At 39.6% G+C, this 24126-nt stretch overlaps 1 protein-coding gene and 1 pseudogene across 1 annotated transcript; one reads left to right on the forward strand and one right to left on the reverse strand.

The window, feature by feature from the left end:
- Positions 1-10390: 10390 nt before the first annotated feature.
- Positions 10391-11561, reverse strand: LOC118854777 (annotated as a pseudogene).
- A 176-nt stretch (positions 11562-11737) lies between these two features.
- LOC118854778 (probable E3 ubiquitin-protein ligase TRIML1) lies at positions 11738-18798 on the forward strand. The gene is made up of 7 exons (XM_036765032.1): positions 11738-11877; positions 13049-13472; positions 14266-14472; positions 15804-16034; positions 17210-17232; positions 17410-17507; positions 18257-18798. The coding sequence occupies exons 1-7, from the start codon at positions 11738-11740 to the stop codon at positions 18796-18798; spliced, it is 1665 nt and encodes a 554-aa protein (XP_036620927.1).
- The last annotated feature ends 5328 nt before the right edge of the window (positions 18799-24126 follow it).

Raw genomic sequence — 24126 nt, forward strand, 5'->3', positions numbered from 1 at the left:
TATTCCTCTCCCTTATCTTACCGTAACCCACTTGCTACTTCTCCTCTCCCTTCTGACCACCCCCCTCCCTTTTTCCCCCCTTACCCTCCCACTTCCTGTAGGACAAGTTAGATTTCTAAACTTATCGGGGTAATGTATTCCCTTCTTGAACCAGATCAGATGACAGTAAAGCTCAAATACTGCTCTTCTCCCTCCTTTCTTTCCCTCTACTATAATATGTTTTTGTGCCACTTTATTTGGTGTAATTTACCCTTTTCTACTACCTCCTAACCTCTTGTCTCATAGCTCTCCCTTTATATCTCTTACTTATATTTTTTATCTTTACATCAGTTAAATTATAGAGGCATTCAATATCTATGTATATCACTTTCAATTGTCATAATAGCTGTACCATTCTCAAGACTAACATATATATGTATATATAAAAAACATACATAATATGATATAATCCCACATAAAGATGCAAACAACCTGCCCTTATTGGTTAATAAAGTTTGTGGAGTTTTTCCCACTGGTTACCTTTTTATGTCTCTCTTGAGTTTTGTATTTGGAGATCAAATTTTCCATTGAGTTCTGGCCTTTTCATCAGGAAGGTCTGGAATTCCCTTATTTCATTGAATGTCCATCTCCTTGCTGGAAAAATTATGCTTAATTTTGCTGGCTAGTTCATCCTTGGTTGTAGTCACAGCTCCTTTGCCCTTTGGAATATCATATTCCAATTTCTCCTGTCTTTTAATGTGGAAGATGAGAGATCCTGCGTGATCCTGACTGTAGTTCCACGATATTTGAATTGCTTCTTTTTGGCTGCTTGCAGTATTTTCTCCTTTAGTTTATAGTTCTGAAATTTGGCTATAATATTTCTTGGTGTTTTCAGTTTGGGATCTCTTTCAGGGGGTGATTGGTGAATTCTTTCAATGACTATTTTACCCTCAGTGTCTAGGACCTCTGGGCAGTTGTCTTTGATAATTTCTTCGAAGATACTCTCAAGGCTTCTTTTATCATCATGGATTTCTGGTAGACCAATAACTCTTAAATTGTCGCTCCTGGATCTATTTTCCAGGTCAGTTGTTTTCCCAATTAGATATTTCACATTTTTTTTTCTATTTTTTCATTCTTAACGTTTTGCTTTACTACTTCTTGGTGCCTCATAGATTCATTAGCTTCTGCTTGCTCAACTCTAATTTTTAATGAGTCAGTGTTTTCATTTTGCTTTTGAGTCTCATTTTCCAGTTGGTTGATTTTACCTCTCAGGGTGTCATTTTCTCTATTTAGATTCTGAATCTCCATAGCCATTTCGCCAATCTTATTCTTTAGGGACTTTTCCATTTTTTCCAAGTTTTCTTTTACCTCCCTGATTTGATTTTTAAAATCCTCCTTCAGCTCTTCCAGCAATGCTTTTTGGGCTGAAAATCAGTTCACATTATCTTTTGAGCTATCCGATGTATCTACAATGTCATTGCTGTGCCCTTCCATATTAGTATTTTGATTCTGCCTGTCTCCATAAAAAGAATCTATTGTCCTCGGTTTTTTTTGTGTTCTTCTTCATGTTTGTTGGTTTGCCTTTTCCTGACTGTACAAAAAAATTCTGCCTTTGTGGCTCAGGGCTCTCTGTCCCAGCTCTCCTATTCTGGGGGTTGTGAGTCTAGAATTATAGCCTTCAGTTTCCTGAGGTCTGGGGGAGGGATCTGGCTCCCTAACTTCTCACTCCCTATGGGTGTTCTCCAGCACTGTTGCTTTTCAGCAATGGTCTCAGCTATTTGTTGTTTGAGCTGATGTCTAGCACTTCCGCTGGGGGAGCAAGATTATGTCTGGGCTCCTGGTGTTGATCCCTGCTGACTCTGCCCCTCTGGGAGTAATGAACTTATACTATTTGACCACTGAAGCCCCACTTCTTTCTCCTCTTGTCCAGCTTTCTTTTTTTTTCCCAAGGAATTCTCTGGATGAGGAGGGGAGGGATTAGAGCCTTTTACCTGGACATTGTGTCTCCTGGAAGTTCAAGAAACTGAGTTTCTGGGCTGCAAGCATCAGGAGTGGGTATTTTCCTGGCCGGTGGCATTGCGCTGCCTCTCGTCGCTTCCAGAGACTGCCGTCCTGTGTTGGGAGGCCTGGGGATCTCCACCGGTTTCCGGCGCCCAGCTTTCGCCCAGCCTGTCTCCCACATGGATTTCCCTGCCGGCCACTTCTGCTTTGGTCTGGAGCAGCTCTGCATGCCCCACACTGAGCACTCTCTGAGCCTACAGATTCATGCCTTCCGCCTTTCAGACTCTCCTGGCTCAGAAACTTGCCCCACGTAGACTGCTCATGGTTTCTCACTCTCAAATCTTCTCAAATTCACTTTTTATACGAATCTGACAGACCTTGTGAGAGAGCTCCGGTAAGACGCAGCCTTCATGTGGCCATCTTGGCTCCGCCCCCTATGAAAATAATTCTGAAACACTTTTCACACAAATAAAGTCCGATCTAAATAAAAGGAAAAACATCAGTTGCTTATGGTTAGGCTGAGCTAAAATAATAAAAATGACCATTTTACGTAAACTAATTTATTTATTCAGTGCCATACCAAACAACCTGTTAAAAAATTATTTTACAGACACGCATAAAATAATAACAAAGTTCATCTGGAAGAACAAGAGGTCCAGAATATCTAGGAAATTAATGAAAAAAATGTTACAGAAGGTGGCCTAGCCATACCACATATTAAACTGTACTATAAAGCAGCAGTCATCAAAACAATTTGGTAGTGGCTACGAAACAGAGTCATGGACCCATGGAATAGTTTCGGTACCCAAGAGGCCATAGTCAATGACTATAGCAATCTACTCTTTGATAAACCCAAAAAATCCAGCTTCTGAGTTAAGAAATCATTATTTCACAAAAATTGCTGGGAAAATTGGAAAACATAGTACAGAAAATGGGCATAGACGAATATCTTACACCATACACAAAAATAAGGTCAAAATGGGTTCATGATTTAGGAATAAAGGCTGATACTATAAGCAATTTAGAAAAGCAAGCTATAGTTTACCTATCAGATTTATGGGGGAGTAAAGAATTCATGACACAACAAGAGATTCAGAGTATTACAAAATGCAAAATGGATAATTTTGATTATGTTAAATTGAAAACTTTTTTATGAACAAAGCCACAACCACTAGGAAGGAAGCAGAAAATTGGGAGAATATCTTTACAACCAGTGTCTCTGATAAAGGCCTCATCTCTAAAAATATAAAGGGAACTGAGCCAAATTGATAGGAATACAAGTCATTCCCTAATTGACAAATGGTCAAAGGATATGAACAGACAGTTTTCAGAGGAAGAAATTAAAGATATCTATAGGCCTATGGAAAAAATGCTCCAAATTACTACTGATTAGATTAGTGCAAAGCAAAACTATTTTTAGATACCTCATCTTTCCTGTCAGATTTGCAATAATGACAAAACAGGAAAATGATACATGCTGGAGAGGATGTGGGGAAATTGGAACACTGTTACTTTGCTGGTGGAGTTGTGAACTGCTCTAGCCATTCTGGAGAGCAATTTGGAACAATACCAAAAGGGCTATAAAAATGTGCATACCCTTTGACACAGAAATACAATTTCTAGTGCTGTATCCCAAAGATATCACACAAATGGGAAAGGGACCCTCACGTACAAAAATATTTATAGCAGCTCTTTTTATGGTAGGAAAGAATTGGAAATCAAGGGAATACCCATCAATTGGGATATAACTAAACAGGTTCTGGTGCATGAACGTAATGGACTACTATTGCGCTATAAGAAATGGAAAGATACGGACTTCATAATAACCTGGAAAGTCCACATGATATAATGCTGAGTGAGTGGACCAGAACCAGGAGGACAACATACACAACCACAGACATATTGATTCTGAGATGGCTAACATTGGTTGACTTGGCTCTTCTCAGCAATACAAGGTTCAAAGATAACTCCAAAGGACTTATGATGGAAAGAACTTTCTGCATCCAGAGAGAGAACTATGGAGTCTGAATGCAGGTTGAGGCAAACTATTTGCTCTACTTTTTTTTTCCTTTTGTTTATTTTTTTTCTCTTTTGTGCTTTTGTTTTGTTTTTTTTTCTTCTTTCTCATGATTCATTCCATAGGTCATACTTCTTCCGTACAACTTAACTATTGTGTAAATGAGTTTAATGCGAAGTTATATAGGATATACGGAAGATATATCAGAATCCATGTCATCTTGGGGAGCGAGGGGGCATGGGGGAAGAAAATCTGGAACTCAAAATCATGCAGAACTGAGTGTTTCAAACTAAAATTAAAAAATCTTATTTAAAAAAGCTAAAAAAACAAGGTAGAAAAAAAACAGTATACAAATGTGGAAGAAAATATAGAAGAATTCCATCTTTATCTGGACTTGGCAAAGGAATTGGTGGAGAAATACTTTAAGCTCCATAGGAAAAAGAAAAGATATAAGTAAAGAGGAGAGGAGGATATAAGTTGGAGTAGAGGTGGGGAGGGAATGGTCAACAGCAAAATAAATATCAGCTTTTGTTTTTGTTTTGTTTTTAATAAAAGGGAGTGGAGAGATTAAAAATAGGTAGGAAACACACTTTTGAGACGGTATGAATTTGTTGAGGAGTGTCATCAGAGGAGAAAAACCAAACCAATCCAAGTTTAGACGTTTTGTATTGTTGAGATTCTTCTTCTTTCTCCTTCTACATTTTCATTGAGAAAAGAAAGTCAAGAAGAACAGAGGAAAAAATAAAGGCTTAAAAAGGAAAATGGTGCTGTCCATGAATGAAATTTGTGGTTTCACAGACAATCTACTTCCTCTAGTGAAAACTCTTTGATTTCTCTTGGATCATACCTAATTACATGGAATACTGATTACTCTTTATTACCTCCAGACCTCCCAGCCCAACAATGTGATCTGGTAGCTAAGACAACAAAGATTCCCCAGATTCCAAACAAAGATAAAAGTCAGGTACATGGGTCCTTTATATAGCTCAAATGTTTATGACCACCTGGAAGGACCCATGGTTTAGTCAATATAAAGTACTCTTTCCATTGACTTCTTCACTTACCTCTATTTGCCTCAGTTTCCTCATCTGTAAAATACTCTGGAGAAAGAGATGGAAAACTACTCCAGTAACCTTGACAAGAAAATGTCACAAAGAGTGTGATATGATGAAATGACTGAACCACTATGACAAAGAGATAAATCTAGGAATTCATGTAAAGCATAGAGGTTATGTAACTTGCCAAGATACCTCAGCTCAGTGAGTAAGCGTCCCAGATTGTATTAGAATCCTGAGTGTAAAGCAGTAATCTACCTACCACTCCATCATGTCTCTACTCCTGTCTAAACTTTTAAATGCTTTAAATTTTACAAAGCATTTCTGTCATAATAACACTGTCAGGTAGATACTAGTGATCTGGGCTCAGAGTGAAATGTTAGGAAACAAGCTGTGGGATTATTTTGGTGAAACCATGAAGTTCTTTCAGTGATACTACTTTCTAATGCAAAAACTGATTTATTGACACATATTCTTCTGGCAGTACTGTAGATCCCTGAATTATAAAATGCTGTTGTCTCTCAACTACAAAAATTCTTGGGGAACTGTAAGAAAAAAAGATATATGCAGATGTTATGTGCCTTGGTGGTCCCATATAACTGATAACGCGTATGCTACAGGTGTGCAGAAAGTATCATCCAGGAAACATTTGAACACCAGATGAGATAGGTGACACAAGTAGCAAAGATGAAGGATAACAGAGGTCATCCACCATGCTACATGGTAACTAGGATGTTCAAAGATGTAGAGAAAGTCCTCCAACACAACTGGCTGGCCATCGAGGAGTACTTGAATGGTTACTATGCACCACACAGTGTGACATTCTGAAGATACAGAGAAAGTGAAAAACACTGTCCTTCCCTTCAAAAAATTCACATTATAATGGGAGATAGCACATGAAGATAAATAGTTCCATGCAATATATAGTTTTGATTTAATGTAACCTAAAAGGACAAAATGGAGGGGATGGGAGCGAAGGCAATGGAAAGCTTTGTGAAGAACATGAGAAAGCTTTTAGGAATATACTATGGGAAGACAGGGTGTATTCATCATGTCTGGGATTTTAAGACCATAGACAATAGATGGCTCTAACTACAGTTTTTACTGAATATTAAATAAAACACGGACATATTCACTCATGCTTATGAATATTGCTAGTGTACCTGATTTTGTGCATTATGCTTCTCTCTTCATGTGAACAGAGTCAAGAACTCTACATATGAAATTATTGTCAGAAGGCAGCTTCTACCCACAATAAGATCTCACAGATATCAGGGGCTGAAAGCTTTTGTAATGTTAGTAAAAAAGAAAGTGGAGCCCCTTACAAATGAACCAAGGTTTGGAAGCATTCCTTCTGAATCAAGGGGTACCCTTCTCCCTACAACGTCTGTTTTTCTCCAAATCAAAGGGCCTAGTCTCATGGATTAGTGTCAAATGAACATGACTCATGAAAAATATAACTGGATTAGTGAAGTTCTATTTCACATTTATTGTCCTTAAACAGAACCTCACCCAATAATATATGCTCTCCATACGCAGAGTTCTCAAAAACTGTAGCTCTTTCTAATTCCTTTTTGCCCCATCCACGTATCATGACCCAATGGTGTTATTGGCATCCTTTATCACCAATCATTCTTCTCTACTACAAAATTCTTCCCCAGTCCTCCTTCCCCTCTCTATATATACTTTTCGATCTCCAAATTGATTTAATCAAAATACCTCCAACCACAGAGCAGAAATCTGAAAACTGTCCACTCTCCATTTCTATCTTCCTGGTTACTTCCTTTGCAAGTCTTTCTTTTCAGATGAGCAGAAATTTATATTTCAAAAAAACAAACAAAAGTACTTGGCTAAATATGAGATGATGAGTGGGGCTATGGAGACAGATTAGTTTGAAAACAGAGATGGATTCTACGCTGCTTTTGAATACTGTTCTTATATTTCTGAAAAATATTACGTATAATTTCTATAGTGAACAGTACAGCAGGATGTAGCTTTGCAACGTGCAACCAGTAGTCAGTAGGAGATGAAGTAGAGACTGTAAGAGATTCTTGGAAGTGAATTCTTTTGACAAATCATAGGCAACCTAACATTTTTGTGAACATCCAGTCTTGAATTTTAGCTGACCATTGATCATCTCAAAACTGGATTTCTCATAACTCAAAACTGGATCTCTCTCACATATTAATCTCAACATGTTCCAGTTGAATTCATTATATTTTTTCTCCTTTTCCTAAATTCAATTACCGTTGAAGGTACCACCATTTTGCCACTCACCCAGATTTGCACCCTTGACATTATTCTAGACTCCTCACTCTTTTTCATTATCCACTACACACTTCATCCAATCTGTTGTCAAGGACTGTTGATTTTACCTTCAGAACATCTCACAAATTTGCCATCTTATCTCCTTGGCCACTTTTATTATCCTGGGGCAGACTCTCACTTTCTTATGCTTGGACTATTGTAACAGCCTGCTCTTTGGTGTGTCTGCCTCAGGGATTATCATACTCCCTTCCATCTTCCACTCAGCCATCAAAATAATCTTCTGAAAGCATAATTCTGACTCCATCTCTCTGTCTCTGTCTGTCTCTGTCTGACTGTCTGTCTGTCTCTCTCTGTCTCTTTCTTTGCCTCTGTCTCTCTCTCTTTGTCTCTCTCTGTTTCTGTCTCTGTCTCTGTCTCTGTCTCTCTCTCTCTCTCTCTCTCTCTCTCTGTCTCTCTCTCTCTCTCTCTCTCACACACACACACATACACACACACACATACACACACACACATACACACACACACACAGAAACACCTACACAAGCATACTTAATAAACATCAGATGTTCCTGTGCCAAATGACATTCCAAGAATTAAATTCCTGGGTATGATTAACTGATTTATTAGTTAGGTTAACAATAAATTGAGGACATTGGTCTGTCTTGGTTATGAACAACACCATCTGAGGGTTCAGGTGCCTTTTAATCCAGGTGTGTTTGCCTTCTCATTGACTTGACAGTACATCCTTGATAGGATTAAAAGTATGCAAAACATAGGCTTGCCAAAAACACTATTTTCTGGACAGCTCACACAGGGCAAGCTTTCACATGGTGGTCTGAAGAAGTGATACAAGGACACTCTCAATGTATGTTGCGAGAACATTGATTGTGTGACATGGGAGACATTGGCACAGGACCACTCAGCATGGCATTCCCACATCAGAGAAGGTGCTAAGCTCTATGAGCAAAGCAGAGTTGAAACATCTCAAAGGAAATGCAGGATACACAAGTTTGGATTATCCACCCCAAATCCACATGGGGGTCAGCTCTGCTACTGGCAGCTCCTGCTTCAGCTTTATCTTCAGCTTCAGCTGTAGCTGTCTCTGGCTCCAACAGAGCTTGAATATATCAATCTCCAAGCTGTCTTCTCTCCTCTTATAGAGTTTTGGATGTCATCGAGGTCATCTGAATGAGAGCTTAGGTTCTGGTGATTGATTCTTGAGTTGGCCCCTCCCCTTAGGACCCTGGGAGGTTCACATCCACATAGATTAGTTTAACACCTACTGGGGGATAGCTCCTGGGGCTTAGCACTTAGTAAGGCATAGCTCTGGAATTAGCACCTCCCCTTAGCCAGCCCCACCTTGGGCCCCACCCCAGTCACCAATCCACACCCACATAGGTTCCACACCTAATAAGGGTCTGGGCCTGAGGCTTAGCGCCTAGTAAGGATTACTCAAAGAAAACAAAGGTCATTTTGCTTACCAACACAGCATAATTCTAGAATTTTCTTCTATAAGTAAAGTTTGGTCAAGGAAACAGGCCCAGGCTGATGCTGATTGTGTCCACATGATCTCAGCTTTCTTGTATTCATTACTGACAGTACATTCGAGAACTGGTCAGAAAGAATTTCCAGGAGTCCCTTATGCTAGCACGGGTCACAGGACCTGGAGCTGTTTGGTGTCTTCATTGTTCATAACCAGTTCCCAGTTAAAGCTCCAGGTGGGAAAGCAGCCCTTGAGGTACCAAAGCTTGACCCAAGTTCCCAAGGTCAAAGTTCCAGGCCTGAGAGGAACAGCTAGCATTTGTGGCTACCAGGAAGCAGATTTCCTTGTAGCAGACAAGGTTGACAGAGCAGACCAGGAATTACAAATTTGAAATGTGAAATGTAATTCTTGAATAAAAATGCACATTTTTCTTTCAACAAAAAAATTATAAAAATAAATAATATTTTTTAATTTATTTTATTCCAAATCTGCTGGTTAACTTTTAATTGAATCTCATAATCTTTCATTTACTTGTTGGTCCCCAGCCAGTGGCTACTCCTGAAAGGAGGGAGCTTTCCCTGGCTCTATTGGCCTGCCTCCCTCTCCTCGGAACACTGTGAGAAGAGGGGAGGACTGGTCATCATCCCCAGAGTCCAAGCCCCATTGATTCTGACTCCCTCCAGCTCACACAGTGAGCTAATGAGAGCACCTCATCCCATCTGCTCCATTTTTACAAGGAAGGAAAGAGAGATGTAGAGTGGAATGGACTCATCCAAGGTCTCACAGCCACATTAGATAAAATAACATTTAACTCTCTTATTTAAAAAGGAGGAAACAGGCCTAGAGACGGGAAGGGAGTCATACCCAAAGTGGGGTGAGAAGCCAGGTCTCCATACTTCTCATCAATATTTCTTTCAATGGCTCCCTTGACCTCTATCCAAATGCAATGGTGCCTGGCCTCTTGGAGAATCCCTGTAGAGACTCCTTAGTCTCTGGGTTTGGGGCAAGGAGATCTGAACTGGAATAAAGGAACCCTGGCCAGGGCCATGAGGGCAGGAAACAGAGGCTTATATCATGGAAGGTTAAAGGGGGGGGGGATATTCAGTATATATATATATACACACGTATATGTACACACACACACATATATATATACATGTATATGTACACACACACACACATATATATATATACACATATATATATATATATATATATATGTATGTATGTATGTATGTATATGGATATACTGCCTCTTTGTCTCAACAGAAGCCCCATGACAGGATAGCAATGGATGAGACAGGCATGCCACCCGCTTCTACCTGGAACCACATGCAAAAACACCACTCACATACATACACTAGCCTGAACACTGCACCCACCTACTGGAGGAGAGAGCATTGGGGCAGAAGAAGCTTGATGGTAGATGAAGAAGAAATGTCAGTGGGTTGACACTATGAAGGAGTAGGTGGTGTCCCCAGCTGACTCGGGCATCCAGGGCTAAGGAAAACAAGGCTGATGGGAGGGAGAGAAGGCAGGTGACAGTTGGCAGCGGTCTTGGGGAGAATCCGGGGGCAGGTATACGGATCACCTCTTGAAGTGGTAGGTAATGCACAGCAGTAACTTGCTCTTCTAGAGAGCCTGTACCTTCTTCAGCGTCTCCTCGTCCAGCTCCAGGAAGCACCGGCGGCAGTATACAAGCAGCCTCTCCTTGGCCAGGTCAAACTAGTCCACCTGGGACAGCTTCTCGGGTGCCAGGGTGAGCATCTCAGCCATAGACTTAGTCAATGCCAAAGTGTTAAGGCTCACCCTGTGGTGCTCGAAAGCCCTCGACATGATCGTCAGCTTCCGACAGGTGCCCAAGGGCTTGCTGAAGACGGCACAGCACCCGGACAGCGTCCTTCACACTCTGCCTCTCCCGCGCTTTGGGATCACGAATCTCCTCTGGCCGGCCGCCCCTTCTGTTTCTGGCGCTAACTCTCAGCAGAAGCGCCCTCTTCTGAGCCTCCGCTAAAGGGTGAAGGCGCCAACTCAGGGTCAGAGGCCTCCCCTCCGCCCGGGCCATCTGCATCCTCTGCCCACCGGGGCCCGATTTGCCCCTCCAGTTGTCCTCTGCCTCGATGCGGACTGTCGAGATGAATTTGTCCAGCTGACAAGAAAGGAGATCGCGTTCTTCCTCTAGCTCCTCTAACCTCAACTGAAGCCAAGCGTTCCTCTCCAAGGCCATGTGAAGCTGTTTCCAGGCTATTCATCAGCGCCAGAGTGGGGGCGGGGGGGTGGGGCTGTGCTTCGTGAGCTCCTCAAAGCTGCCCTGGGGAGGACTCAGGTCGTAGAAAATCTGGGGTGACTCTAGAGGAGTTATCTCATTCAATGAGATGGAGATCTCAAAGCTCCACTCATTCTCCTTCATTGTCTGCTTCCTGCTTTGTCGACCCAGGCTTCCAGGAGACTCAGGGGCACCACCCTTGCATCTCGGGAAGCGGCGGTGCCCTTGCCCATCTCCGGTGAGCGGCTGCAAAGTTACACTGTCCCGCGGTCGCGGGGAGGCAAGCTCCCCCCATTAATACATTTTAAAAAATGAAATGAATGGTAAAAATATGGTGAAATTGTTCTTGAATTGCTTATGACAATTTCAGAAAGAAAAAAAAAAGAGACTTTAAAAGAGAGAAACAGTGACAGTCACTAGCTGTATGACCTTGGATGAGTCATTGAAACTGGCTGAGCCATAAATGGCTAAGAATGTAAAGATTCCCTCCATTGTTCTTGCTGCAACAGCAGTTCTGTCCTGAATTGTCCAGGTGCGAAAGTCATTGTGAACCCTTAAACCCGTTACTAGGTTGACTGAAAATGTGAGAACTCACATACTTGAGAACTCCCCCAAAGCAGAGGCCTGAAGCACTATCAGGCCATAGGAGTTCACAGTTTGGTGACAGAATGAGGGGAGGGGCTAAACAGCGGAAGCCCTATAAAAGAACCCAAACATTCACTCCTGTAATCTTGTCTGCAGCCAGAGCTCAGAGGAGAGAACAAGTTACCCTTCCTGAGGTGACTATCTTTGAAGAAAGGACTAGAAGGTAAGCCTCTTTTGGGAAGATTTTTCTCTCTACATTTAGAAAGATGGAGATTTCTCAGTTCAGTAAATGGATTTGAACTGTGGGAGGTGACAAAATATATATCTGAATTTAATTAATGAGTAGGAAGCTTGGATGAAAGACAGAGTGATTTTGAGTTTTACCTACGCTGTTACTATCATATGTAATTAACACTGTAACTGTGCTGACTCTTAAAATGAGATCAGTTATCCTAAAACTATTCAGTAAGCAAAACTAAGCTAGTGACCATTGGAAGGACTTAGGAGAAACTAAGAAGGCTTATTTTTGAGAACATGGTGGTTCTGATTTGGTAGGTAAGACGAAGAGAAGGTGAGAGTAATAAATAGTAACAGACTGGCCAATGTCCGTGTAGTTGAGAGTTCAGGTTCACCTCTCAATCTAGACAATTACATGGTCGTGTGGGCCAGAATGCATGAATATAGAAAAACAGCATTTTATCTTCTTCAAGATGACTAGAGATGGGGCTTCAGGACAGATGCTGGGTTTCCTTGGTTATGCTCTTTGATAGATGGGAAGGGCACAATGTTGTTTCACTGAATCAGAAACTGGCCTTTGTCACATGGTGGCTTCTTGGTTAAAAGTTACAATACTGAGATCCTGGCCTGGGTGGGTATAGGGAGGGGTAGATGTGAGTGGGAATGGATCAGAACCTAGAAAAAACAACCATCAACTCAGAAACAAATAAATAAACATATATATATATATATATATATATATATATATATATATATATATATATATATGTGTGTGTGTGTGTGTGTGTGTGCGTGTGTGTGTGTGTGTACATATATATACATATATACATGCATACATATACAGACAGAGAGAGAGAGAGAGAGAGAGAGAGAGTGAGTGAGAGTGAGTGATCAGGCACACATATAAGGGAGAATCATACCTCAGTCAATCATCCCTGAGGTCTAGGACCCTCATTTCTCTTATTACATTGGGAGGATGGCTTGAGATTGGTATCTGTGGTCCAAGTGCTTAGGATGTGGGGAAGATATGGCTCATTTCTGCAGCTGGCAATACACTACTTCTCGATCCCTTCAAATATGTCTGTCTCATAGGTCTGAGATGTGTTTATAAAACACAAATGTTCTCTTCCAAATTTTCCCTGACTTTTTCTCCCCAGGCCTAGGAACATGGATGCCAAAAGCCTGATTGAAAGCTTCAAAGTGGATCTCACCTGTTTCATATGCTCAGGCTATTTGACTGACCCAGTGATTATCAAATGTGGCCACACCTTCTGCAAAGAGTGTCTTATCAGCTTCTGGGAGGAAAGCCACCCACCAACCTGCCCGAGTTGCAAGGCAATCATTGCATTTGCAGACTTTTCCTATGATAGAAAACTGCAGAATCTGTCTATAATTGGCAAGATGCTTAGACCATACTTACTGCAGAGCATCAGAGACCTGACTACCTGTGAGAAACATGGGAAAGAAGAGACCTTGTTCTGCAAGGAAGACCACAGACCCTTGTGTGGGCCTTGCTTTTTAAGCAGAGAGCACAAGGAGCACACAGTCCTTCCCTTGGAAAAGGCTGCTGGTCAGTGCATGGTAAGATGATCTGTTCCCTTTCAATCCTGGCATAGAATGTCTGCTCAATCAACTGTCTGCATGATCACTTGAAGTCTTTCTTGGTATAAAACAGAGATTGTACTAACACTTGTTTTATTCTTGCAGGAGAAGCTGCAGGCAATGTGGAATACTCTAAAGAGTAAGAGGGAGGAATTTCAATCCCAATTGAAATGGCAGGAAGGGAAAAAAGTACTGTGGAATGTACGTATCTGACTTTTTTGGTAATGAAAGTAGAAGGTGCCCTATCTCCTGAAAGTCCTTTTCAGACAGAATTGTAACTGATGAAAAGATGCAGGACAAGTAGTTTCCATAAAGGAATAGACTCAGATTGAAAACAAAGGATCTTCACACTATTACTCAGAAGCATTTTGATCCCCAAATAGCAATAGCCTTTTAAAAAATATAAGCTACAAAAATATAAATAAGAAGAAAATTTTCTACTTGGGTTTAGACAGTTTTAGAAAAAATCAGTGTCTAGTATACATTTGAGGACTCTTCATTTATCCCTTTGTACAAAGCACTCTGTCTGGTCTTTCCATCATCATCTACTCCATAGGAAAAGAGTCTTCAAGGCAGACTCAACCTTACTGTGCCTGGAAATGAAAAACAATAAAGAAGGCAGAGAATGAAGCTAGGTCTCTCAACATGGTTCAAGAATCTGCTCAGATAGACAAAAACAAGTAATAGCCAGCACAGATGTTTGATGCTAACATGGACCCTGACACTCATTGATGTTTCTTTCATTCTTTTATTCCAACTCCTTGGGTGATAGGTGGAGCACAGGAATTTGAAAGATATGGTTTTATGTGAATATGAGAAAATGCACCAGTTCTACCTGGAAGAAGAACAGTTACAATTGCAAAGACTGGGCAAGGAAGCAGGACAGAACATGGCAGCTGAGACGAGCAAGGTCATCCATTCCCAAGAAAACCTCAATGTGCCAATAAAGCCAGAGCAGCAGGCTGTGGAAATGCTAAAGGTGAGTGTTTGACCTAAAAACATAGCACTGCTTGAGACCTGAGCTAAAGGAAGAATCTGTGTTACCTCCAGAATGCTACAGGAAGGGTCACATCCATTTTTATAATGCGACTCTGGCATATGCATTCGTATTTTTCTGAGCAGGGCTTAGTGAGAATGGAGAGTAGCCAACAAGTAGTAGAGTAGGGATCCTTAAGGTGTGAACCATGAAAAACTGAGGGGCCTATGACCTTGCTTCCATGTGGTTCAGAATTTGGACTCTGGAGAGCAAAGCATAATATTGTGTACTGAGCAAAAAGAAAAAAAGAAAAAAAAACAAGCAATTAAACATTTTTCAAAGGCCTACTAGGTACTAAGTACTTTGCTAGTCTCTGGGAATAAAAGTCAAAGAAATTAAAGAATGCTCTCAGCCCAAGAGCTTTTCCTTTATTCTGAAAAAAGGATAAGGATAATTATTAAGAAATGCAGAATGAGAAAAAGAACAATCACTGAAAGTTAACATGAAGCTGAGACCATAGAAGGTGAGGATAGGGAAAAGATGTAGAGGATGGAATTAAACAAGGTCTTGGAAAAAGAAAATAACCCACTGAGGCAGAATTGAGGAGAAATTGCATTCTAGGAGTAGGGAATGGCCAGGAAAAAGGCTCAGGGTCTTTGAGAACTTTCTAAAACGTTGGAGGTCACTTTGATTCAAAAGAGAGGTTTTAGTGAGACTTGCTTTTCCTGATGGAGAAGGCTCCAGAGGATAGGGATAGAATAGTGCAAGATAAAGTCGGTGTCTCTGTCTTTTCTTAGGATAACCTTTGTAAGTATGTTGTTTCTTGAAGACCATTCATAGAAGGAATAGTCAGTGATGGACAGGCAAGATAAAGTCCAATTGTTTAGTAGAAGAAACTTGTATCAATGAACAAAGCTAGTAACGTTGTTGTTATGGATTCATATTTTCATGAATAAATGGCTGGAGAAGAGCTTTATGTTTAAATTAATCTACAAATTATGGGAATGAAGAATCAGTTGTCTGATGAGCTTTGGACAGTTTTGGAGAGAAACTATCCATGCTGCACATTTGAGGACTCTTCCATTAAAGGAAAACTCTTTCTCTCTACTTTCCATCATTGAGTACTTTCCACGGAAAGGATTTTCCAGAGACAATGTAACTGAATGAGCTTCTAAGTGGAAAGTTTGGGGAATTCAGATAGAAAAGCTGTGCCTGGTGTCATAGCCCATAAATCTCCTCAGATGGGCAATGTGATTATAGCTAGCACACATGTTTGATGATGACATTAATTTACTCTTCATTTCTTGCCTTCATCTTAATTTCTTTGATTACAGTTGGAAGGCCAGGCTATGAAACAGTCCATCAAGTCTGAATTTGAGAAAAAGAACCAGTCCTTGTCAGAGGAAAAACACCTCCATCTGCAAAGACTAGAACAACAAGTAAAAGACAACTTGACAAAGTTTGAGGATAATATCTCAAAAATCACCCAACACATCCATAACCTGCAAATGTCAATGTCTGAAATAGAGAAAAATTTTGAGAAGCTTCCCATTGAAATGCTCCTGGTGAGTGACTGAAACTGAGAATTTTGAGAACACGAGAGGAGAAGGTCTCAATTCCAGGAAGGAGACATTATGTCATTATTCAAGTACTTGACTGTCTAGGCCAATGGTGATTAGACTTGTGCTTTAGAGGACTGAAAAAGGACCAATGGAATGAGTAATAGTAGTCATAGTTACTCTAATTAGATTGATGCTTTAAAAATCCAAACTGATCTACACCCCTTATCTTAAATCTTAGACACAACAATTCTTTGAGGTTGCTAAGACAGTTATCATTGAGAGGTTTGCTTAGTGTCACATAGTTCTTGGGTGACAGAAACAGTATTTGGGCTCAAGCCTTGATGCCTCCAAGTGCCATTATCTATGCACCAAGGGATGCTCCCACTCTGCAAATATGTGGTCTGAAATGATTTGGTTTTCCCCTGGAGGTGGTGGTTACCCTACTGGAGGAAGACTTCAAATGGATGCTGAGTGGCTATTATTTTGCAGTTCTATAGACAGCATTCATGCATGAGGGTTAGGCCTCAGTAAGATCTGACCTCTCTACGTTAATATTCTACTTTTCCCCAATAAACACTTAATACAATACCACCTCACTGCTGTGGGATTAGTTAGGGTAGATGTTTTCTTTGCTTCTTTGTGCTTTGGGATGAGTAAGTAGAACTTCATTAACATTAATACCCTGGGGTGAATCCTAACTTCAAGATTTTGGGCTGTGGAAGATAAAACAATGTCTCTTTAATCTGAACACTTATATTAACCATCCATATGCACTTTGACAAAGGATATGTTCCAGTCTAACAGACTCCTAACTCTTTTTTCCACTTTCCTCATCTGTTGTCCTCTTAGTCCATGAAACAATAGGTGGACTCTGTCGGAGGAATTTTCTGTAGAAACACAGAGAGAGGAGAGATGCATAAGAATGTCACTCTTTTCACAATGAAATGATTTCCCCATTTTACAAGGGGACTAGATGGCATCAAACCAATAAAAGAGGCCATGGAGCAGTTCCTTACAATTGTGGAATTTTTTTTTCAATAATTGTAGTTTTCCTGCAAAATGGTTGTCAGAGGGAAGAGACTGGGCAAAATTTTTATGTACTTTTTGAAAAAGACAACATCATGGGAATTGAGTATTTGGGAGAAGATTCAAACTCTCATTTTTTTTCTTTCTTCTAGGATGCGAAAGGAATATTGGAAAGGTAAGCTACCATTCTATGTCAAAACGATGTGACACATGCCCAGTCTGTGAAGATGTCAGGCTGGATGAAGGGGTTAATTGGGATGCATAGTACTGGAGCCCACTGAGATTTTTTTTATCAAAATAGTTCCCTAAGATCTGTGTACAACCTTTGTCACTGAGTGTGCTTTGCTTGTAGGAATGACGAACTACTGCTTCAGAATCCAATGGTTGCTTCACCCAGGTGGACCATGTACTCCATCTCTGGCATGGCAGAAATGCTGCTGACTTTTCACAGTAAGTTACCCATGGTGACCTTAATTGACACCTCAGTATTCCCAGGAGATCCCATACTTGTTGAAATGTGCTCTATATTAACTGTCTAGTTCTTACTGATTTGAGTATGTCTCAAGTTGCCTCTGAGAGATTACAAGCTCCTTGAAGACAGCATTCTATGGAAGTATAGAAAAAAGTGAATCCCTCTGTGGGTCCACCATTTTTAAAATGCCAATGTTGGAATGTTTATCATCTCTGTCTTTTTAATTTTTTAAACTTATTTATTATTAATTTACAACATTAAGTCCTACCATCTCTGCCTTAGTACTTATACATTTCAAATTAATTGTGTTAATAATGTCAATATTTTCAGCTACATACTACCTACATAGCTGTTTCCTTATATCATTCAATGCCTACCATACTGCTTGGCCAAAGTTTGTGCTTAATCAAAGGTTGATAAACGTCCAATGAATACCTTAAGACATAAGGTCTAGTAAGAATCTAATACTGGGAGGGTCCTAAAGCTAATCCAAACCTATCTTCCTCATTTTTAATGAGAATGAACAGCTAGGAAATTAAGTCACTCATCCAAGTGAGTGTCAGAAATATTACAACCTAGTGAGTTTTGGTATATTTCCAGTGGTTGAGCAGTGTAACTGGAATACCACAGTGTGGGATTCTAGGGATTAGGAAATCCTTCTCTTAAATATTAAAGTCCAGGTTGTCGAACCCAGTGTGAATGATGACTTTTCTTTTTTTTTCTACAGGGGAGATAACTCTGGATCCTGAAACAGCAAATCCTCATCTCATAGTGTCTGATGATTTGATGAGTGTTGAATATATTTCTGTCCCACAGGATGTGCCTGACAACCCAGAAAGATTTGATTATGCTGTCTGTGTCTTGGCTACTCAGAGCTTCACCTCAGGGAAACACTATTGGGAAGTAGATGTAGGGAATACATCAGCGTGGGAAGTGGGCATCATTAAAGAATCAATCAGAAGGAAGGGCAATATCTCCAACTTTTCTAGGGATAGATGTACCCTTGTAGCCTGGGGATTTGAAAATTACTTTCTCTTCTGGTATTCATGTTATAAGTTTGTTTTTGTAGAACGGCATATTCAAAAGGTAGGCATTTTCCTTGATTATGAAAGAGGGCATGTGGCATTTTATAATGCTACGGACAGAACTCTGATCTACAGTCCTCCAAATGATGCTTTTCAAGGGCCTTTTTGCCCTTTCTTCTCTCTTTGCCTTATAAATGGGAAAACTCCTTCTGGACCTCTATGCATCTGCCCCAGGAGTAATTAGTAGAATACTGAAAAAGATGATGATGACTAAAATGAGATTTTCAAATACAAGCAACTAAAAGCAATCCTCCAAATCACTTTCCATCCATTAGAACTCATGTGGAGTATATCAAAGTTATGTATCATTATCTAAACCAATGGCAATAAAATCTATCTTATTTATACTGCATATATAAACTAGTGTTCCTCAGCTTATATCAATACCCACTGTTGGACACCTCACTGATAAGTCACAGAAAGAACTGATGATGCTCAGACTAGGCAAAATACACATGCAAAATGACTGTCTTATAGCCCAAGCTACTGAATGTCACATACATTTGATCTCTCCAATACACAAAAACATAACTTTATATCAATATTCAAACGTATGTATGGATATATGAAATATGTGTGTATACTATATTTGTCTATGCATTTGTATATATAAATATGTATATATGTAAATATATCAATATACATATCGCTGAGCATACACGTGTATGTATAACTCTGGAACTTTTTCATGGAATATTTACTTGAAAAGTTATAACAGATGTCAAATTTACTCCTTGTAACACATGGGAACAGTTTTAACCTCTTCCTTTGTACTAGCTCAGGCCCTGGGGAGGGAAAGGGACTCAGGTTCATAGCTTAGTTCATTTTCCACAAGCTGCAGTCCCAATGGCAAGTCCAAAACCACCTCCAATTTCAGTCTCAGCACCAAACTATCTCAGAATTTAGTACAGTTACTGTTAACAAAGTAAGTTCTTAATCAATGTTGATTGATTAAGATACATTCATATAGACATGTATACATTTATATTTGTGTGTGAGTATATAGATAGATAGATATAGATATAGATTTATTTATTTGTTTATTTATGGACATACATATTACTCCTGTAAAATAGAATTGCATAGTTCATTGGCAGAAGACATTGTACATTCTTGCAAAACTTTTTGATGATTTTGGCAATTTCCTGGTCTCTAAAAGTATTAGGGCTTTGCCCCAGTAGATTTGAATACAATGGCATAAAGAACTAAACACCACATAGTTCTTTACATTTGTCCTTTGATGTTTCACTGGAACAAGTTTTCCCTCCAAATATTTAGATCGCAACACCTCTATGCACGACCATTCTACATACTTATTGAGGCTGTGCCCTGAAAAGAAGAGTTGGTTTCCATAGCCATCCTGGAAACTTTTCCTGCAACACCATAGCACCTATAGCATTTATTTAAGTAGAAAAGTGAACCAGGGTCACATTCTGGACATGATTAAATAACAAATAATGACTTTTTTCCACTTCTATAATGAGGAAGAATAGGTTTATTGTATTAGTTCTTCTCTTGAACCAACTTCTACATTGTAATTAAACAAACAAAGAATATTTTGGAGCTCATTTTTTCCATTGATTTTATATTATTGAAGTTATATTTGTGGATTATATGGGGCCTGAAAGTCTTTGTGGGTCTGGTTCTCTTTGGCTTGTTAAGAAGTCCCCTTGGACATAGAATTCTGCCTATTGATCTGAGTTCTCTGAGTTCCTGACAATCACAAAGCATTGATGTCATGATTTTAACATCTTAAATTACTCTACAGTAATGTAACAGGATGTATATGTGAGGTTTTTTGTATGAATTGAAGAGGAAAATTCTTTTTCTTTCAAAAGAATACAGAAGTAACCAAAGTTTTCCCACCACCAAGTTTGAACTACTTATCACCCATGGCTCCATCTCATAAGAGCTTCTTTGTGGGCCTTTGTGGAAGAAAACAAGAGGACAAGGATGGCTGAACAATTTAGCCACACAGCGCCAACAAATATCCACACTATTTTTCAGTTGAAAGTTCTAGGTTAAGGGAAAATGGACTAGATGTATGTGATTTGGTTTATGTTGGCTTTGAGAAAGTTTAAATATAACAAACAATGCCATTTTCTCTCATGTGGTTCCTGAGCCCCCAGTCAAGATAGGATACCAACTTTGTTCAATTTACTTTTATCGGTATGAAACTATCAGAGTCCTCATGGACTCTCTCTATTTGCAGTTCCTTTTGATAAATGAAAAAAATATATGAATCAAAACAGTTATGATCAATCAAATGTATCTATTGGACATTCAAACTAATTACATTAATGATTGGAACTTTAAAAACTTTGGAACTGGAGCCCCCACTCTTTGGAACTGGAAGAGAAAGAAGGCAAAACAACGGGAGAGGAAATTGAAACATCACCTTACTCTAATCTTGGAAGCAAATATTCCATCTACCTTTTTTGGCTTCTTCCTGGAATCCCAAGTATCTTTGTCCTCTCTTTTGTCTTGGGCATACCTCATCCCTAGAGAGATTCAGTCTCTTCTGGGCCAAAGAAGAAAGTGACACTGTCCCTTTAAGACACTACTGCTCATTACTTTATGGGTTCTGGATCACAAAAATTCCATTCCAAACAGCAAAACTTTGTTCATACCCTGATTGAAATCTTTGAGTGACTTTTTGTTCTATTGAATTTAGTTCCTGACAGGAATTAGGAGGAAAATTAGACCTCACTTGCGGGGTTGTGCAGGTTACTTTTTAACAATCAGTTCTTTAGAAAAAAAATAATTAAGTATCACTTTGAAAGTTTTTCATTTATTTTCCTTGCTTTAAAAAAACATGACTAAAATAGAAATGTGTTTTTCATGACTTCACTGGCATAATGGGGATCACATAGCACTGAAGGGAAAGAGAGAGTTTGCAATTCAAAATTAAAAGTAATGTAAAGAAATAATAAAGTAAAGAAAAAGCAATTCTAGATATATTGAACTAAAAGTTTGAAGGCATGAATATAGAAGATAAATGTTTAAGAGGTGAAGCCAAGATGGTGGCATGAAAACACGGACTTCCTTGAGGTGTCCCCAAAATCTTTCGAAACATCTACAAAAATGATTCTAAACAAATTCTAGAGCTATAGAACCCATGAAATGCTATAGTGAAACAAGTCTCCAGCACAAGACAGCCTGGATGGTCACTAGGAAGGGTCTATTGCACCATGCTGGGAGTGGAGCACAGCCCAGAATGGGTCATGCCAGGACAGACCAAGCTGGACCAGATCTGGTGTAGCAAGCCTCAGGGCACTGAATCACTAGCAGCTGGGGAAGTTTCCAGACTTCTCAACCTACAAATGATATAGACAATGGAACAGGTCAGTGGGAAAACTGTTGGACCTGGGTGAGAGAAGGGCATGGTCCTGCCCTGCCCTAGGATGGTGGAGGTAGCTGTAATGGTGGCAATCATGGCAGCAGCAGCAGCAGCAGTGGTTACTTCCTGAGCTCCAGGCCCATAGATGGTGGGAGTAATTTAGCAACTGATCAGAGTGAGAGTGCAGGGATCTCTTTGCTGGTTCTCTTGGCATGGTTCTCTTGCTTTTACCTGCTTGGATCTGGGTCACAGTCCTGGTTGGTAGTCCTTGGGGGAGGAAGAGCACTGGTGTGGCCGAGTTTGTGGTGGCTGTGGAGAGGGAGTCCTCCTGGTAGTTACATGTTAGAAAGGAGTGTTTGCACTCACAGATCAGAGCACAGGCCATGAGAGGAATATCATACCACCTCAGAATAGAATAACTCTGAAAATAGCAGTGCAAAATCCCTGAAGCACTTTCGACTCTGGAGCAGTCATACCCTGAGAAAGACCTCAAAAGTCAAGTAATTGGCTGGGAAAATGGGCAGACAGTGTAGAAGTACTCAGACTATAGAATCTTATATTGGTGACAAAGAGGATCCAAACATATACCCAGAGGAAGTCACCAAAGTCAAAGTTCCTATATCAAAAGCCTCCAAGAAAAATATGAATTCATCTCAGTCCATGAAAGAGTTCAAAAAGGATTAGGAAAATCAAGTAAGTAAGTAGAGCAAATCTTAGGAAGAGAAATGAGAGTGATGTAAGAACATCATGAAAAATGAGTCAATGACTTGCTAAAGGAGACCCCCTCAAAAATACTGAAGAAAATAACACCTTAAAAATAGACTAACCCCAATGGCAAAAGAGGTCCAAAAAGCCAATGAGAAGAAGAATGCCTTAAAATGTAGAATTAGTCAAGTGAAAAAGGAAGCCCAAAAAATCACTGAAGAAAATAATGCCTTAAAAGTTAGAATGGAGCAAATGGAAAGTTGGAGCTCCATGAGAAATCAGGAAATTAGAAAACAAACCCAAAAGAAGCCAAAAATATAAGACAATGAGAAATAAGCTGAAGAATAGATTCAGAAGAGACAATTTAAAAACTATTTAGCTACCTGAAAGCCATTATCTGAAAAAGAGCCTAGACATCATTTTTCAAGAAATTATCAAGGAAAACTGCCTTGATATTCTAGAACCAGAGGGCAAAATAGAAACTGAAAGAATCCACTGATACCCACTTGAAAAAGATCCCCAAAATAAAACTTCTAGGAATGTTGCAGCTAAATTCCAGAGTTCCTAAGTCAAGGAGATAATATTGTAATCAACCAGAAGAAACGATTTGAAAATTTTGGAAACACAATCAGGATAATACAAGATCTAGCATTTTCTACATTAAGGGATAAAAGGGCTTGGAATATGATATTCTGGAGGTCAAAGGAGCTAGGATTGCAAGCAAGAATTACCTACCCAGCAAAAATGAGTATAATATTTCAGGGCAATATATGGACTTTCAATGTAATAGACAATTTTCTAGCATTCTCAATGAAAAGACCAAAGCTGAATAGAAAATTTGACTTTCAAGTAGAAGAATCAAGAAAAGCATGAAAAGGTAAACAGGAAACAGAAATCATAAGGGACTTATTAAAGGTGAACTGTTCACATTCCTACATGGAAAGACAACATTTGTATCTCATGAGATCTTTCTCAGTATTAGAGTAGTTGAAGGGAATATACATAAATATAGACAGAGGGCCCAAGGTGAATTGAATATGAAGGGATAATATCTAAAAAAATAAAATTAAGAGGTGAGAGAGGAATATAATGGGACTAGGAGAAAGGGAGAGATAGAAGGAGGTAAGTTATCTAACATAAAAGTGTCAAGAAAAAGCTGTTGCAATGGAAGGGTAGAGGAGTAGGTGAAGAGGAATGAGTGAATCCTGCTCTCATCAGATTTGACTTATGGAAGGAATAACATTCACACTCAATTGGGTTTCTTACCCTACAGGAAAGTAGGGGAGGGGGAAGGGGATAAAAAGGGAGGGGAGGATAGAAGGGAGGGCAAATTGGGGGAGGAGGTAGTCAAAAGCAAACACTTTTGAAAAAGGACAGGATCAAAGAAGAAAATTAAATAAAGGGGGACAGGATAGGATGGGTGTTAATAATAGTTATTCTTTCACAACAGGACTATTATAGAAATGT

The sequence above is a fragment of the Trichosurus vulpecula genome, chromosome 6, assembly GCF_011100635.1.
Source record: "Trichosurus vulpecula isolate mTriVul1 chromosome 6, mTriVul1.pri, whole genome shotgun sequence".
Taxonomy (NCBI): domain Eukaryota; kingdom Metazoa; phylum Chordata; class Mammalia; order Diprotodontia; family Phalangeridae; genus Trichosurus; species Trichosurus vulpecula.

What these genes read in the sequence shown, in the direction of transcription:
- LOC118854778 (XM_036765032.1), top strand. Translation starts at nt 11,738, where the DNA reads ATGAGGGGAGGGGCTAAACAGCGGAAGCCCTATAAAAGAACCCAAACA. An exon ending in TTCCCATTGAAATGCTCCTG is followed by an intron (nt 16,035 to 17,209) that starts GTGAGTGACTGA and finishes TCTTTCTTCTAG; the next exon opens with GATGCGAAAGGAATATTGGA. An exon ending in GCGAAAGGAATATTGGAAAG is followed by an intron (nt 17,233 to 17,409) that starts GTAAGCTACCAT and finishes CTTTGCTTGTAG; the next exon opens with GAATGACGAACTACTGCTTC.